General features: G+C 35.5%; 3 protein-coding genes across 4 annotated transcripts; all 3 read right to left on the reverse strand.

Moving 5' to 3' along the window:
• Nucleotides 1-1,782: 1,782 nt before the first annotated feature.
• shisa10.2 (shisa family member 10, tandem duplicate 2) lies at nt 1,783-6,655 on the reverse strand. The gene is given in 5 exon segments (NM_001128696.1): nt 1,783-1,983; nt 3,714-3,890; nt 3,970-4,070; nt 5,417-5,570; nt 6,560-6,655. Coding segments are annotated over 5 exon segments (630 nt in total). The 5' UTR covers nt 6,630-6,655; the 3' UTR covers nt 1,783-1,855.
• A 1,871-nt stretch (nt 6,656-8,526) lies between these two features.
• On the reverse strand, nt 8,527-12,827 carry LOC137488908 (uncharacterized). 2 transcript variants are annotated; one of them, XM_087304006.1, is made up of 5 exons: nt 12,645-12,827; nt 12,328-12,481; nt 11,977-12,113; nt 11,741-11,875; nt 8,527-8,848 (listed from the first exon to the last, which is right to left on the reverse strand). In XM_087304006.1, exons 1-5 carry the CDS (start codon nt 12,703-12,705, stop codon nt 8,700-8,702), a joined length of 636 nt encoding a protein of 211 aa, XP_087160132.1. In that variant the 5' UTR covers nt 12,706-12,827; the 3' UTR covers nt 8,527-8,699. The 2 variants fall into 2 exon arrangements, with proteins under 2 accessions (XP_087160132.1, XP_087160131.1); XM_087304005.1 differs by having other exon boundaries at nt 8,527-8,851; nt 12,645-12,824.
• Nucleotides 12,828-12,878: 51 nt separating this feature from the next.
• Nucleotides 12,879-18,248, reverse strand: shisa10.4 (shisa family member 10, tandem duplicate 4). Its single transcript, XM_087304004.1, has 5 exons — nt 18,145-18,248; nt 17,080-17,230; nt 15,985-16,166; nt 13,491-13,658; nt 12,879-13,260 (listed from the first exon to the last, which is right to left on the reverse strand). The coding sequence occupies exons 1-5, from the start codon at nt 18,203-18,205 to the stop codon at nt 13,127-13,129; spliced, it is 696 nt and encodes a 231-aa protein (XP_087160130.1). The 5' UTR covers nt 18,206-18,248; the 3' UTR covers nt 12,879-13,126.
• Between the last annotated feature and the right edge of the window lie 44 nt (nt 18,249-18,292).

An 18,292-nucleotide genomic window follows, 5' to 3' on the forward strand; every position in this document is an offset into this window, starting at 1 on the left:
ATATTAACAATAATACAATCAATCGTATAAGTTAGCCGAATTAAAACATAACGTTATATGCACAATCCTTAAATGCTCTGCTGATTTGGACTCTATAATACCTGTTTTATAACTTTAAACTATCAACAACCACCACTGAGCTATATTCTAGCGATCGTTCTTCCCGCTCCGTGGTGGACTTGAGATACGTGAGATGGCGGGGCTGAGTGGAAGAAACCAAGTCGCGGGGGGAATATTTTCTACAGAAATAATTTATGATTTCTTATGTCGCCCGGTACCAATTGTTCCACGCAGCCTGGTGGTTAGGGACCACTGCTCTATTGGATTGAGTTCTGGTGACCGTGGAGGCCATTTAAGTACAGTGAACTTATTGTCATGTTTAGTCTGAAATGATTCCCACTTTATGACATAGCGTGTTATCCTGCTGGAAGTAGCCATTAGAAGATGCGTACACTGTGGTCATAAAGGGATGGACATGGTCAGCAACAATACTCTCGTAGGCTGTGGCATTGACACAATGGTCAATTGGCACTAATGCGTTCAAAGTGTGCCAAGAAACTATCCACCACACCTTTACACCACCACCTCTAGCCTGAACCACTGATACAAGGCAGGATGGATCCATGCTTTCATGTTGTTGACGGCAAATTCTGACCCTACCATCCGAATGTCACAGCAGAAATCAAGACTCATCAGACCAGGCAATGTTTTTCCAATTTTCTAATGTCTAATTTTGGATTTATTATAGTAGAATTGTAGTAACCACGTTTTTTACATAGTGTTTACTATAAATACCATGGTTAAACTATAGTTAGTGAAGCAAAATCATGGTTAAACTGTTTTGTACCATAGTTTAACGACGCCAAACATGTTAATTAGGTAGTTTTTCTCACAATAAATGTAACATCTTGAGGAAACGAGGACTATGTTAACACCGTGAAAAATTACGACTAATATACAGTAGGATTTGTAGAATCATATTCAAAACATTTATTCAACATCAAAACAATAAAAGTTAAAAAGAGTAAACTGCACATTCTTGCAGTTTGATAAACTATACAAACACTAGGCATTGTTTCTTATTTCTTTCAGAAACATTCAAATGGTGAACATACATAAACTGTTGCCTTAAAGTCCTGTTTTTCACAGGTTTAAACATCTGAGATCAGTTGTTTTGTTTTCTTTTTTGAGCCATGCGTGTTTCACATCTCTCACACAGTAAGCTCTTCTGAATAAATCGGCTGTTGAAATGTACAAGAGTTGTAACCGGTAGACATAACCTGACATAATATAAAAGAAACTGTACAAAACCAAGTGCTTTCTTAATCTTTGCTTTTCACTAGCTAAAAGCGAGAATCTGCATATAATTGCAGACTACAGCATTTGAATATTGTAAGCTGCTTAGTTATTTAAATCTAACTGCATTTTAGTAGAACTCTAAATTGTTTTAAAACAATCACAGATAATGCTAGTTGATATATTAAAATTACAGATTTTTCATGTTCAAAATTGAATAAAACTGAAACTGAATCATGTCAACTAGCAAAAACTCGAACTCTTTTAGTATCTTTGATATATTATACAGCTCAATACTGCACTGTTAAACACTGGAAAATCACTTAGAAACTGCTAGTAAATTGCACAATTAAAAAGAAACAGTAACACATTGAATTTAATGTAAAATTTTCAAGTCAAAGGCTAAACTGAAATGGTATATTCTTGTAAAGGCTCAGTCGAATACTAGTCGTCACCTGATTAATTCATTTTGTCTTGCAGCACATTGCACCGTTTTCCTGTCATGCAATGTGCATCAACCTCCAGACTTCAATAGAGACGTGACAGACGCGTGCGGTTTTTAAAAACCTGTTTTTGCTGGCTGCGTGTAGGCAGGGTTGTAGGCCAACTGATGCAATGTCTCTTGGTGCAGATGACCTGGCTGTGTCTGGGGGTACATGGCCTGAGCAGTGGGATATCCAGGGCTCACTGGAACCAAACAGACACTTATTACTTTTGACATACTATATACGAAACATGCATCACATGAATAAGCAGTAAAACCAATCATATCAGAAAGTATCTACACACTGTAAAATTGGCTGATTTAAAAATGTGTAACCTGGTTAACAGTAAGTTTCCTTGATGAATAACCGTAAATGGACTTTCCCAGAATTCCCTGAACATGACATTACTATGTGATTTTTTTCTTTTGTTTGTGTATCAAAGTAGGGGTGGGCGATACTGAAAAATTTGGTATCGATACGATACTAACCCAGCAGCCACATAACATTATAAGACGTTAATATTGGGTTAGATTTAGATCATGGCGTCAGGTGATCAAAATTCAATGTCCAGCCAGCGTCTAAGGACAACGTTATTTTGAGGTCCAATAACAATGTCAAATTACGTAGATTTTTGGTTGATTTTAGGTTGTGTTAAAAGTGACCAAAATTCAACGTTTGATGGATGTCATAGTGGTAACATCCACACAACGTCAAAGTGTAGCATGATTAGACGTAGATTTTAGGTTGTTGATTTTAGATCTTAGGGTTGTTATTGTTGTTGTCGTTGTCGCACGCGTACTGAAGAGCGGTGTTGTCGTGCGCGTTCTGATCAGCTGTGTTGTCGCGTGCGTACTCAAGAGCGGTGTTGTTGCGCGCCTACTGAAGGGCGGGATGGAGGGTGTGTCGCGTCGCGGGGGCACTTTTGATCATTTTGGAAGGGCACTTTATATCCAAGACTAAAAAGGGCATGTACGCTGCACAGGTTGAGCCCTATGTGTGCACGTGCCTGGCCTGCAGGGAAGTAAATACACGGCCAGTATCGGCGATATTGGTGTCAGTACCGATACCAATGTTGGTATTGATACTATAAATATTACTGTCGATCGACCCCTATAACAAATGATATGATGATGATTATCACTCTAATTAAATGATAGTATTTCACAATATAAATAAGAAATTTTGTCAGTGCCAGTGGTGTAGTGGTTAGTACGTCGACACATGCACTTTGGTGCTCACAGCTACCTGAGTTCGATTTCGCCTCGCAGTCCTATCAATTTTCTCTACTTTCTTATCCGATAAAGGTGAACACCCCGAAAAAAATTATTATAAAAAAATGCGAAATTTCTTTTACAGTTTGTACCGTATTTTTAAATAGTAAAGTTGTCAACTACAGCTGTCATTTACCGCTACCGTTTTTTAGAGTGCACTTTTACTTAAGAGACCAGTTCTCTGTATTTTGGTCTTTTTTTTCCATTTTAATAATCAAATGTTAGTAAAGTAAAAAAAAAACATTTAAGAATCAACCTACAAATGTTTTTAGAATAAAAAAATAAATAAATAAAACTCATAGCTTGTGACTTACAACTCACATACGAGTGTGATTCACTCGCATACAAAATAAAACAACTTTGGTCAACAGTTTCTTCAGTTTAGCATCAGCTGAGTGTGCGCAAAAATATTCTTGTAGCTTCATAAAATTACGGTTACACCACAGAAGACCCGTGAACAGTTTTGGGACTCTTGTTGTCTATGGAGGGTCAGAGAGCTCTCAGATTTCATCAAAAATATATTAAATTGCTTTTCAAAGATGAACAAAGGTCTTACAAGTTTGGAGTTACATGAGGGTGAGTAATTAATCATTTAATAACACAATTTTCATTTCTGGGTTAACTAACCTATTAATAGCTGGTGGAAAAGAAGTCTACTTACTGGCTGTGTTATTTGGGACAGGTGCAGATAGCTGGGGTGGATATGGTCCCACTTGTGCAGGCTGAGCGCTGTAACCTGGTTGAGTCGGCACAGGCTGGTATGCTGGATTCTGAATGCCAGGCTGCTGCTGTACTAACTGTGTATTCATGACTGTAGTTACATGTGCTCCTGCCACAGCTGTTGGAAAAACAAGACTGCATCATTCCGTTTTTAAATTTTTACTGTATCATATTTACTTTAACATGGTAACACTTACGTCTGGTTCTTCTGCACATCCTGCAGACGAAGCAGCAGACGATGATCCCAATGATGATGATCACAACTCCCACGACTAAGGCAATGATAATATCATTATTGCTGTTGGACAGACGTGTAAATATATGAATTAGAAACACCCTTTGGTATGTTATAGTATTTATATAATCTTTTGTATTTTTTATTTTTCATTCTAAATTATTTTACATGACAGTTTAAAATGTTTATTTTCCCGACACTGAAAATAATTAGCTTTCACTTCAAAAATGATGTGTGAATCAAATTTGAAACAGAAAAAAAACAAGTTATTTAGTTAGTTTTTGTTGTTGTTAAAAACAGATTAGAATTAGTTTTAGAAGACAATACTAATTTAGTTATATACATACATACATACACACTCACCGGCCACTTTATAAGATACACTTGTCCAACTGCGTGTAAATGCAAATTTCTAATCAGCCAATCACATGGCAGCAACTCAATGCATTTAGGCATGTAGACATGGTCAAGATGATCTGCTGCAGTTCAAACCGAGCAACAGAATGGAGAAGAAAGGTGATTTAAGTGACTTTAAACGTGGCATGGTTGTTGGTGCCAGACGGACTGGTCTTAGTATTTCAGAAACTGCCGATCTACTGGGATTTTCACACACAATCATCTCTAGGGTTTACAGAGAATGGTCAGAAAAAGAGAACATATCCAGTGAGCGGCAGTTCTGTGGGTGCAAATGCCTTGTTGATGCCAGAGGAGAATGGCATCCAATAGAGAACCAAAATCTCTAAGGAATATTTTCAGTATCTTGTTGAATCTATGCCACAAAGGAATAAGGCAGTTCTGAAGGCAAAAGGGGGTCCAACCCGGTACTAGTAAGGTATACCTAATAAAGTAGCCAGTGAATGTGTGTGTAAAAACTGAATTGCATTGCTATTTTCTTAATCATATTAGTATATAAACATTAGCTCATATTATAAAAGGTTTGCAGGTTGTGCATTGCTTTTCTGCACCAAATTATTTTTCACTAACAAAAAAAAAGGAAATTGTGTCATGTTACTTTTCCTTTTGTCTTAAAAAACAAGAATTATTTTTTTTTTTGTCTTCAAAATTAATCTGGCTTTTTTCAACTACATTTTATTCTTTGATGTTAAAGCCATCTACTGCGGGAAGTTCATCTGCAAACTGCAGCTCAGTAAAAACAACCACAATCTGTGTTAGTGAAGCAGAGCGGAAAACAAAACCTCAATTTGTGCCCTACATTACAAAAATAATAAAACAACAGGTATCAAAACCACCACACGCGACCCATTTCACCTGAAATCAAATGTATGCGGGAGAAAATTACAAAGGGTTTAAGTAAAAATGGTTCTTTTTTGTAGATGTAAAACACAATGGACCACAATATTTATTTATCAGCCAAAACATACGTCATTTGCTTTTTTCTAATTCCTTACAAGTTGCAGAAGAATTGTTCACTTTCGGTAAACTGGAGCGATGAAAACGGACAGCAGTATCTAAGTTTACAGTTCCCACAGCAATATAACCCAAGGCAATTGATCGTGTCCTTGAGCTTGTTATCTTCTGTGAGGTAGCTGTAGCAGTAGTCACCTAAACACGAAATAGCACATGAGAAACATGAGGCATGGTATGACAGATAAACAAATGACAATGTAGACCAGGATTAAATATAAGTCACAGTGATATCAGAACTAATGTATTTTCTTATTCAGTGACAATGTATCTGTGCACTTCATTATTTGTTAAAATTCATTTACCCTCAAAATCTTTCATCAAAAACCATAATAATCTTCCCTCCCTCCTCATCATCACCTCTGCTCACTTGGAATGTCTTTAGGGCGGAGCTATCAAGGCTTTTTTTTTTTTTTTGCCCTGGCTTCATCCATCCAGCTGTCCAGTTTTTAATCATTTTGTTAGCAATATCTTTCTTCCAACAATTCAATTGGTTTCCAAATTATGAAATCATGCCCCACACCACTTTACTTTTTGTCTAATTTCTGGACAGTTTCAAGTGGATGTAAGTTTCATGGCAATAAGCAAAGTTTAGAGCTGGCACTTGTTGATCTGAGTTTTGTCGGAAATTGGTTTGTCGTTACAACATTGATAGTGGTTCTAAATTGCTGTAATTAGTTCTACCCTTTTGTCATTATTCACTTCAAAGGGCTCATGCAAATAAATTGAATTACTAAATTAAACATTACTAACTATCAGATCATACATTTTTACATTTGTACAATTCTTAAACCTCCTCTGCCTCAAATTTGAAGTGTTACAGTGCAAAATATAAATCTTAATTTGGAGAGTCACGATAAAAAAAATATTAAATCAGAATCAAAAGTCTTCTTCGATTATTATTATTATTAACTTGATTTAATGTAATTAATCTTGATTTAATCTAATCTTATTAATCTAAACTTGATCTTATTGGTTGAACCTACTCCGAGGAACAAAAAGTACTTCGCACAACATGAATGCCACAACAAAAAGAAAACGTTAGCTGACATCAAATGCTGTTTAAATTAGTTTTGTATTCTGCAGGAAATCATCTGTAAACCAAACAAACACAGTTACCAACTTACCAGTTGTTGTCTTAAATAAACCAGAAGACACGAGCAGGAGAACTGCAAAGGTGGAGGCCATAGCAAACATCTTCCTCGTCAATATCTTTCTACCTTCTGAAGATGTTTTTATAGTGTTAACAAAGCCTACCCAATTCCGGTGAAAGTAAATCTGGCAGATGGCCATATGAACAACCCCTCACCACATCTCCTTTTTTCTATCATCAACTGCACGATTTGGGTGAAACAAAAGTGAAACTTATGAAATCTTGAAAAAAAAAAAAAAGGAACCAGGGTTAGACATTATATGTTGTATCAATTCTTCATAAAACACATTTTATGCCACTCTTAGAAAGCTCGACTTCAAAGTTCCCCAGTGACTGGTAGTTGATAGAATAATATCCAGAAGTTAGTTATTTGTCATCTTTTGTTTTGTTCTCAATAAGGGGCATTATGGAATGGGAGCCAAATTATTAGAAATTCTGACAGATCTAAAAGTAGTGTCATTTGTCTGCCTCCAAAACAATTCTAGTTCAAGTTTTTTTTTTTCGTAAGGAAAATTACTTAAATCTTTTTATGCTGACTCTTTTCTATGTTTTAAAAGACAATATTAATCAATTTAATTGTTCGTTAAACAAATAAACGTGAAAAATTGCAGCTTGAATTTCATTACAGAGCATTTTAGGCGTTCCAAACATTTTCTGAATGTATTTTTTGTTACTTAATAATAGTGCTTTTTGCAATTTAATCCATATAGATACTGTCAGAAATTTATTTCCTATTAATTGTAGCTCTCTTTTTTTTTGCTATGAATGTAGCTGTGTTATGCCAATGTATGTTATATAGTTGTGTCATGTTTATGTATGTAATTTAGCTTTGTCATGTTCATGTATGTACATAAAAAGGGGCCAGGGTCTGTGGTGGCAAGGCTAGATAATACAGAACGTAAAGGACCACTCTGGCCAATTCCTAGAACACCAGTTGTTTACACGTGTATAAAAGTGGCTTGAAGGAAAGAGTTGTTAGATGGCCTGAACATACGTGAGGGACACCTCCAACCCGGAGCTCTGTATCTATCGAATTATTCAATTGTATTCATTAAATTGCTAATACTTTTGCATTAAAGAAAACCTCTCCTGACTCTCATTGAACACGCAAGGAAATGGCTGATGCCATCAAGAAATCCCAACAATACTTTACCAGTAAGGTATCTGCAAGGTATAGTGCTAGAACAACTACTATAAAAAGTTATGTAACCGTCATTCTTTCGCATGTTTAACTATAACAAATTTTAGAATAAATTTAAATTAAATTTAAAATGCAGCTTTTTGCATGCTTTGCAATCTCCTGTATAAATAATTTAATTCATGTTCATTTCTTTAGCGCTTTTACAATGTATATTGTGTCAAAGCACGTTAATGTTGAAGTTCTAATAAGTTGAAGTTTTTCAAAGTTTCAGTTCAGTTTAATTCAGTTCTGTGTGGTTTAATTTTCACTGCTGAAAGTGCAAACACTGACGTTGCTGTTAAACATTCTTGTTGTTGTTGTTGTTATGTCGAAGATTATTTTATGCACCATTTTGGACTGCTGTTTCACATACAGACTTTAAATTTAAGCATATTGCTCATCAATGTAAGAGCAGTATATGGCATCTTTTGACATAACTAAAGAACTTGAAATCATAGTTGTTGTAGATTAAAAAACTAGGCTGTTTGTATAAATAACGAATATATAAACTTTAAAAACTTTGCTAGTCCAATATTATTTGGCAGTTTTAACTTTGTTCTCCCCGTGCTCTCGTGGGTTTCCTGGATATAAGAGTGTATGGGTGTTTCCCGGTGTTGGGTTGTGGCTGGAAGGGCATCCGCTGCATAAAACATATGCTATAAGTTGACGGTTCATTCCGTTGTGGCAACCCCAGATGAATAAAGGGACTAAGCTGAAAAAAAAATGAATAAATTAATTCCAACTTTCTATTAAAGCCACTGTGCAGAAACACATTGCAAGTTTATTTTCTTCAGAATGAAAGTCACAGACACTGAACAATAAATGTATTATAAAAATGATTGATATTAGACTCAGGTTAGGTTCATGGAACTAATGCACTATTTTGTTCTTCGAGTAACAGTTGCAGCCATGCAGATGAACAGCCTGATGTGGATTAAGAGGTCTTCAGTGAATTCACGTAAGCAGGGTTGTAAGCTGGTGGATTGTAATCTATGGACAGCGGTGGTTGAGCTTCTGTTGGTTGTATGGAGTACAAGACTTGACCTCTGTCATATGCAGACTGGCTGATGGGACAAGGACACCCTGCTGGAAACAAAAGCCAGACTGTAACTTCATTTGGATTGCCTATCCATTGATTTAAAAATGTACAATTTCTTGTTTTCAGCCAGGTGTTGACTATACACTTCAACTGACTTGTATAGTCATATGTGACCCTACAAACCAGGCTTCACTTACGTGGGTATATTTATAGGAATAGCCAAGTATACATTACAAGTATGATCAATCACTCCTTTTATGCCAAAAATCGTTAGAATATCAAGTAAAGATCATGTTTATATCAACTTAGGCTTATTAGAAATGTGTTTCCAGGGCTACATATTTGAGAACTGCAAAATATAGGTATATTTGCAGCTTTTATTTTCGCAAATCCAATTGAGGTCGCCGTGTACATTTTAGCCAATCTTAAATGCGTTACATGGGCATGTTTTCTCATATGTGCCATTTCTTGTAAATCCACCAAAGGCCATTAGCCCTTTTCACACAGTGATACTGGTAAATATCTGGAAAACTCTGACATCATTAACCAGAAGTGAGCTCTAAACGGCTGCGCTTATATTTGTAAACATTGGACTACATTACAAACTCTGTGGATGAATCAGTATTGTGAACAACTTAGATGAAAATATAGAGAAACACTTTCACATGTCGAGATGTACATAACGTGTGTGTGCTGGCGCTCACTCTTTTACGGGCACACGCGACACGTCAAGCAACTGAAGGAAGCAGAGCTTGAAGGTAAATAATTATCGATAAGATGCTTGTGGTAAGCCGTTGTTTATGTACAAGTTGGCATTAAGAAGGAACACAAACATTATCTGATTAACATTTAGCAGCTCAGTGTGTCAGGAAAAACATTCAAAGGCTTTTATTTTCCTAAACCGCGCAGTTGTGAATGCGTCTGACTGTACTGTTTGGCTAAAGTTGACGTCTCACGTCAGCACGTTCTAGACGTGAACGTGCTCTTTCCGGCAATATTCCTTCTGTTCCTGCAGCACAGCATTCGGCAAATTACCGGTAGTCTTACAACTGCTCTTTCTGGAAAATAGCCAGAACGAATTTACAGGTATTTTCAAAAAGGGCCTGTTCACACATACAGACCTTTCTGGAAAATTGCAGATAAAGGGGCTATAATGTGCATTTCTGCCCATCTTAAAGTCCTTCTTGTGCGCATCCATGAGAAAGAGTGAGAGAGCGGTCGCTGTGTGCTTTTACCACAATGCCTTTTTTGTTTCGTTTTACCTGGTTTCCGGTCTTTCACCAGATTTAAATCCTGGTTCACTCCCCAACACGTCCCAAGTCTAACACCATATGTAATCTATCAACTATCAAGCAAACTTGTCACACCAGAAAAGTAATTCAAACGGAGGTAAGCATTCAGCAGTATAGCACTAAAAGGACCAGAAGATGTCGGTGGCGTAGCATTCATTTTACAAACAAAATACAGCAAAGCCCAGGATGTATATTTCACGGATGTCAAATATGTAGCTCTGGACACATATTCCCAGTGAGCCTGTGTTGGTTCCTGTTCTACAAAGAGACTTCTTCAATTTCCTACTATAACATAAAAACTTTGATACTTGATAATTCTTTGAATCTTTGATATGTAATACGCAATGGTAAAAACTAGTTTTCCAGATTTTTAAATAGTTGTATCTTGGCCAAATATCAACTCAAATACTGAGCATACATCAATGGAAAGGTCATATATTCAGCTGTCAGATGATGTGTAAATCTTCATTTTAAAACAGTTCACCCTTATAACTGGTTTTGTGTTCCAGGGTCACATATGCACATTTGATTCCACAATTTAAAATTAATACATATCTACAATTTAAAATGAACACATATCCACAATTTAAAATTAAGACATATCCACAATTTAAAATTAAGACATATCCACAATTTAAAATTAAGACATATCCACAATTTAAAATTAAGACATATCCACAATTTAAAATTAAGACATATCCACAATTTAAAATTAACACATATCCACAATTTAAAATTAACACATATCCACAATTTAAAATTAACACATATCCACAATTTAAAATGAATACACCGCAGTGATTCTGAAAATATTAAGCAATAACATTAAGTTTTAGTTATAATTCATGTGATTTAAGAAGCTTAAACATTTTAAAAACAAATTTTATTGTATTATTTTAGAGTGATGCTGTGTTATTTTAAAACAGTGCACCTGAGAAGTACGTTTATAATTCAGTTAATGACCACAGTTATTGCTAAAAGATTATAAATTGTAATCAGTAGCAAATTACAAATTGCATGACAAAATTTGTAAAAAAAAAAAAAAAAAAAGTCTGTAAATATAATTTTAGATTACACATTTAAGGTAATGTAATCTGATTACTTTTGGATTACATCTAGATTACTTTTGTGCCAACCCATATCAAAAATGGTAATCTTGTACTATTTTGACATACACATGGACAAATACATGAATGCATGAATATTTATCAGCAACAAGAGCCTCAACAGCTTCTCTTTAAAGTGCAATGACGGCCAGTTACTTCAAAATACTAATACCTCGCTGTTAGTGTTTGCTAATAGTAACACTGAATAAAACAATTACATCCTACGATTTTAAAACATTTCCTTAAAATTAAATACAGCTAGAAAAACACCAACATTAAATTGACATCAATAATACTGCAACCTTAAACATTAACAGTACATAATATGTAATCCATGAGTAACTGTAATATGATTACAAGTATTTTAAAAAGTAGTTTACTCTAAATTACAAATACTTTTGAAATCTGATTATATGATGTAGATATGTCAGCCATTTTAAAATCGACCCCCTCTTTAACACTAAAATCAAATATAACTCACTGCCCGCATGCATTTTATAAATGTCCTAAATAATCTCAAATAATGTGCAGATCTTACCAGCCTCATGGTATGAAGGCGGAGGTCCCGGTGCATAAAGCTGCCCCATTGGCAAAGTGGGTGATTGTGGATTATTAAACACAGGCTGGTAAGCGGAGTACAGGCCTTCTTGGGGATTGTGTTGTGTAGTCGTGACTGTAGTTGTCGACATCACATTTGTTGGGAAAAATCAATAGATGAAGCTGCATTATGAATAAAATCATCCAGCCCTTCACATGTTTATCATCGAAACTTACGTCTGTTTCTGATTCTTTTTTCACTGCAGCAGATGATGATGAACACAATGACGATAAACACTAAAAACATGACTATGGGCTCAATGAACACCGTTCGGTCCAGTTGATGGGGAGAATGACTTGGCAAGGTGTTGTTTCTGGAAAGAGACACAGTTAAAATTGAGTATTGTGACCTTAATTAATTCAGTCAAATATGTAGCCAAGCATGCAGACAGTTTTCAGAATTGATCATTCATTGGTAATTAGTCTGAAACTTGAATAAAAACAATGAAAATTACTACCAGGTTTCAGCTTTACAGCTGGTGAACTTGTTCTTAGTTATTAAAAATGTTAAAAACTATCATTTCTTACGAAAGACAGTCGTTTAGTTCATCTTTGGTTATTTTTTCCTTCCGATTGTTGCAGCAGTACATCTTATCGCACGTCCCACAGCAGAAGAAAGACCTTCTGCTACACAATACAAGATCACCCCTGCTGGCATTGTAGGATGTACAATCCTCAAGAGCTATGAAGGAAGAACAGAAAGTAAGTGATTCAGTTTTAAAAGGGAGTAACAAATCCAAGTGTAGTTATATTGTGAATCACAAATTACATTTTAATTTAATTACTAGTACTTTTAGTTTATCTGCTCATTTTTACAGTTAACATCAATATATTCGGTCACTTACCTAATGTCATTTTGAATATAACCGCAGAAAGGCACAGAAGAAACATGACTGCGTACACCATAGCGCAGCTCTTCCCATTTAGTGCTGGGTTTAGTGTACATGGCGTATTTCCGGACACTGCAGAATTAATTATGCTCAGTTATGCTGTTGTTGCTCGTGTAACCCAAACAATCCTGATGATAAGTGCCTCCCATGTCCATGTGACAAACCCAAGAGGAAACCAATGACCGCCAGTGCAGTTTGAACATTGTTTTTAATGTCTAGATCCAAGAAAACTGAAGAAAAAAAACATTTACAAAGAACTATACACAAAATTTCATCTGCTTTAAAACTGAAAGATTAACTGAACAAGTTCAAAACGTTTGGTTTCTTCAACTCCAGACTCTGAAAGTCAACTTAACACTTGCGTGTAACATTTAATGAACCAAATCAATATATTCACAATCCAACAAGTTTACAATCTCAGACACACTGGACGTGGTTTAGTAACCAGTCTTGGGCATCTGAACTCTAGTTGTTCCGGGTGATTCCACATAAACAGGGTTTACGGCTAATGGAAGCGACGTATAGTCCATCGGCGTTGCTGGTTGTTTAGGGTCCACAGTCTGACCTCCATCTGGACACGAAATTAAAGACAGCAATTATTTAAACAGTTCCACCACTATGTTTTAGGAGGTCTTTAAGGATATCAGTGAGAAAACAATACTGTTCAAATGGTGTCTAGTTGAGTTTGATATTGTTTAGGCATATAATACGGTTTGGGTTTACTAGCTCGTCTAGAAAATGCTTCTTGATTCAAGAATTTAGATATTTGGACTAGAAACAATTAAGAAAGGAAGATTTTACCAGCATCCAGATATGATGGTGGTGGTCCATTCAAAGATCCAGTTGGCATTAGTTGGTCTCCGTGTGGTGGGTCATTTGACAAAGGCTGGTATGGAGGGTAGTGGCCGTTCTTACTGTCAAGCTGTGGAAGGCATTGTGTCGTCACGAATGTAGAAGTCGACAACACGGCTGTGTGAAGAATCAAAAGTTGTACAATGAGTACATTTACATGGACACCATCTGATTTTAATACGATTAAGACAATACTTTGGTTGAGAGTCTACCATGTAAACATCGATTTTTGATTGATTTAATCCAACTAATGTCATAATCGAACTAAACTAAATCAAATTAAGACATTTAGAGTGTGCCGATTTTAGTCGCATTATTGAAGTGCAATATAGAAATGTAGGACTAGGACAGGATAGTCTTCACACACACCGCTGTTTGACACTATTCTCTGCACTTATCGAGTCAGTAAAGGGCCACATACCACAAAATGTGGAGTTTTTTTCCTCCCATTCAGCGTACGGTATCAAATTCCATTAAAACAACACTCTTCCACCAGTCCTTAAATCGTACTCTCATCCAATACCTCAGTTTGTCATGGGGGGCATGAATGAGAAGTTCCTAAATGAAAGTGAAACTCCTGAACTACAGTTAAAGCAGAAATATTAAAAATAAAGCAGCCGAAAATACATGAAACTCCAGAGGAAATGTGGACAGCGTGGTGACGCAATGTCGTTAATCGTCATTAATGTGCTGTAACGTAAAACGGGATTACAATTAATGACCACAAGCATTTTGGTTTAGGTAAACTTGTAAACCAATTTTACTGTACAGACGGATTTTTTTCCTTTCATACCAACATGTGTTCTCATCTTGTGCAGGGAGTACAAGTGGTGCAATCAAAATGGAGCAGAAAATACTTTCCAAATGCTCATAATAAGCTAGATACACGCATTACAGCTTTTAACTTTTGCACATGGCGAAACAGATTGGATTTGCATGCAAGGCCGCATGACTAACATGACTGTAGCAGCACAGCTGGTCGGCATGTTGCATGAAAAATGTTTCGCGCATGTCATCAATTTACCTGTGTGCGACCAATTTTCACAGCAAAATGTTCACAATGCTATCAGTCGCACGACTTTATCCACTCTTCGAAAAGTGTAAATGCTGGATTGACATTCATTACATGATCACTGATCAGATGTGCCATTATTTATAACTTTAGGTAGTTTCTAAAACTAAATCTGTCAGTGTTGCTTTCATTCTCTCGTATCCAGACCTTTACATTTTCACGATTGTAGCTCCCTGTCATCGGAATGGAGTAATTGACATCTGAAATTAACCAATCCATTCGCGTTCTGTTCTAGCGCCGTTGGCCAATAAGAAGAGCTTGAAGGTGGGGCAAGCATTGAGGGCTTTGTTTGCTGCAGCAAGTTGACATGACGACTGTTTTAAACCAATCCTGAGTGCTGCGTTTGGTGTTTTTAGGTGCAAAGATGCTTAATGCGTGAATGCCTTCTAAATCCGCGCATGTGGTGAAAATGTGAAAAGTAGTCGCGCAACAACAATTTTATGAACTCGCACAAATGCTCCCAAACATATTTTGAGGTCGCATAGATAAAATTTTGGGCGCATATCCGACCAAAACAGTTGCAATTTCGAGCCCTGTGTTCCAGTTTCATGTTTACATGGTGCATTTAATTTTTTTTTTACTTGCTTTAGTTTTATAAATTATTTCATTTATATGCGACTTTAGTGGCATATACATTTTAGTTAAGTGTTTGATAGCAATATGCATTTAATACATTTCAGTGAGTTCTCTGTTCAATCACACCGTGCAGTTCTAATGAATTAAAATAGATAGAAAATAAATTGGAATTTTAATTCGTCTGCTGACTTTATCAAGTTTTCAATATAACATGACACACATACTAATATAAACTATTGCAATATATCACAATATTTATTGTATCACAATATATCGTGATATGTTGTATCGTGCCCCATGTATCATGATGTGTATCATATTGTGAGGCCCTTGCCAATACACAGCCCTAATATAAACTTCATATAACAGCTTCTTGCGATTAGCTAAATCACAACGTTTTAAATTGCGATTCGATTAATCACACAGCCCTAAGTGAGATATATATATATATATATATATATATATATATATATATATATATATATATATATATATATATATAGCCAAAAATTATTAAGATCATGTCAATGTGTTGTACGATAAGTCGATATTTTATACTGTGACTGGTCTAATCTCACGCCACACGTTCTAGTGCAAGTTATTAATTATATGAGAAAAAAGGCCCACAGTAGCTTCTCATATCACTAAAATATTCTCATTTTAATGCCAACTTGTTGTTGTCTTTCATACATTGGCTGGAACCGGTGCTTTATTCGCAAGGGTTTTATGCAAAATACAATATTTTTCGCATAAATCGCATATAAGTCGCATGAAAACAAAGCTATAGACTCTTACATCCAGGATTTCTGAATCTCTTATGGAGAAAGCAGGAGGGAGAGACCCAGCAGATGATAAACACAACGATGAAGGCCACAACTCCAATTAAAGAGGAATAAACTGCGACACACGTGTTGTCAGTTGTGATTTTCTTTGGTTGAAGAAAATTCAACTTTCCTTCCAAAGCCTTGAAGTCTTTCCTTGTGGAGAGAAAATAGAGAATATATATTAGCAATGCAACTTTATACAACAAAAACATTAGCTTATGGGTCTGTTTCGCTTGTTTAAACTGAACCAAAGATTTGCTTATAATGAAATTCAAAGCAACACATTTATTTTCTGTTCTCTCGGGACCAAAGTGGTTTGTGCTCATAGTAAATGGGGAAATGATGGTAAGAAGGCATTTCCTCTTTAAGAGTTCCTGTACTCTGAATCTCACAGAATAATAATGTTAACACAAGAAAATTGACCATTGGTCAAACTTTTGTACATAAATTATGTTAAAGCTGTTGGGCTATGCACAGTTAGTGATTTACAGCCAATCATGAACTTCCGGTGAAAGGTTTATGTTGTTATTTTCAATTTCATAAGGTTCCTTTTACAACATCGATGTTGTAATGTAATTCAAATATAATCAGTTAAATAGACTTAAGCATCCATTTGGTTGTTAAATCTTAAAAGTGACGAAAAACTAATTAAACGCAAACTAGAAAAATAGAATTTAATGCAGTGCTTCTTGTTTGGTCTACCGATGTTTGGTCTTCTAGTTGGATACCGACTATATATTACATCTCAGCCAGGCAGTAAAGATTGCTGTTTTTAAAAGAAATCAGATCTTAAACACAGCGATTTCCAATTGGATGACTTAACCGAAAGCCCTGGGGCTGGCTGACTGAAAGTCTGTATGCATACACCCAATTTAAAATTGAGTTGTCTACTAATTTTTCACATTCATAAGCAAACAGCTGAACTGCTGGGTTGTTCATTATTCCAAAAATCTGGTTGCAAAATTATAACTTATTGCAAAATTATCAGAATAATTTCCCAGTGTTATCAGTTAGAGGGAACAACATGCAGTTTGATTTATATTTTTAAAAACAAGTAATTGCTTACCAAAAACAGTCGTCTAATTCGTTTCTGGTGATTCTTTTATGAGGGTCATCGCAGCAGTAAGTGCCATTACAGGTCCCACAGCAGAAATTGTTGGTCAACCAACCACAGACTACAAATTCATTCTTAATAACACTGTAACAGTCTTCATAGCCTAAACAAAAGAACAGAAAAAAATTTGCCAATTAAGAAAAAAGGGGCAATTTACATACTTTTATGTGGTGGATTGCTTGTATCAATTGTTTAAATCCAAGTTATGTTTATTAGAGACATCCTAGAAATACAAACTACTATTTTTTTTTTTACCAAAGTTCATAAAAGGATGTACTTGATTTAAAGACATTTTGCATACAGACAAAATTATCACAATGATCTGCTCACACTGATCGATGAATACGTTAGTAAAATAGACTGTCAAGTTACTGGGTGCGTAAATTATAGAATATATTAGTGCAGTAATTTATTGATAAAACAACAAAGTATCTTGCATGATGCATTTTAATAAAGCCACAGTTGTTGAAACAAAAACCCAAGTTACGTAAAATATATTAATATAACTTGCATTAAACAACTATAAAATTTTGTTGTACTTTAAGTACTTCAAATTAAAATATATTTGTAAAAGGCCAAATGTTCTGTATGAATTTACAACGTTTTGGTTTTTGAACAGAGTAATTAAAACTTTAAATCCAATTTTTTAATTATGATTAAAAAGTTATGTCTGGTTTGTCAGTAATCGGACATGGCTACGTTTTGTTATTATGAAATGAAAAAAAATACTACGATTAAATTTGAATGTGTTTATATTTAAAGACAAATATTACCGGTTTAGTTTACACATAAACGACTAACACGTGTGGGGAAAAGCTTGCATGAGTACCGAACGCGCGAAATTATCTTACAATCGGGACAAAAAACAAACAAACATCAGATGACAAGAAAATGTATCTTTAAAACGGTCTCGTAATAAATCATTCTTCAAGTTAACCGACGTCCGTCGTGTGTTTGTAGTTTTAACCTTTTAAATGAGTTAAACGCGTAGAGGCGCTTTCTTTCTTCAACACTTACTGACAATATTCTGGAATAAACCCGCGAACAGCAGGAGAACAACCGAGATGCTGGAAGCCATGCTGCTCTTCACTTCACTTTTCTTCGGAGGCGTGGGCGTAACCAGTCTTCAGGTGTGTGGGTGCGTCTTATTTATTTACTTAAAAAT

This window comes from Danio rerio, chromosome 22 (assembly GCF_052040795.2).
Source record: "Danio rerio strain M-AB ecotype USA chromosome 22, GRCz13ab, whole genome shotgun sequence".
In the NCBI taxonomy this organism is placed as follows: domain Eukaryota; kingdom Metazoa; phylum Chordata; class Actinopteri; order Cypriniformes; family Danionidae; genus Danio; species Danio rerio.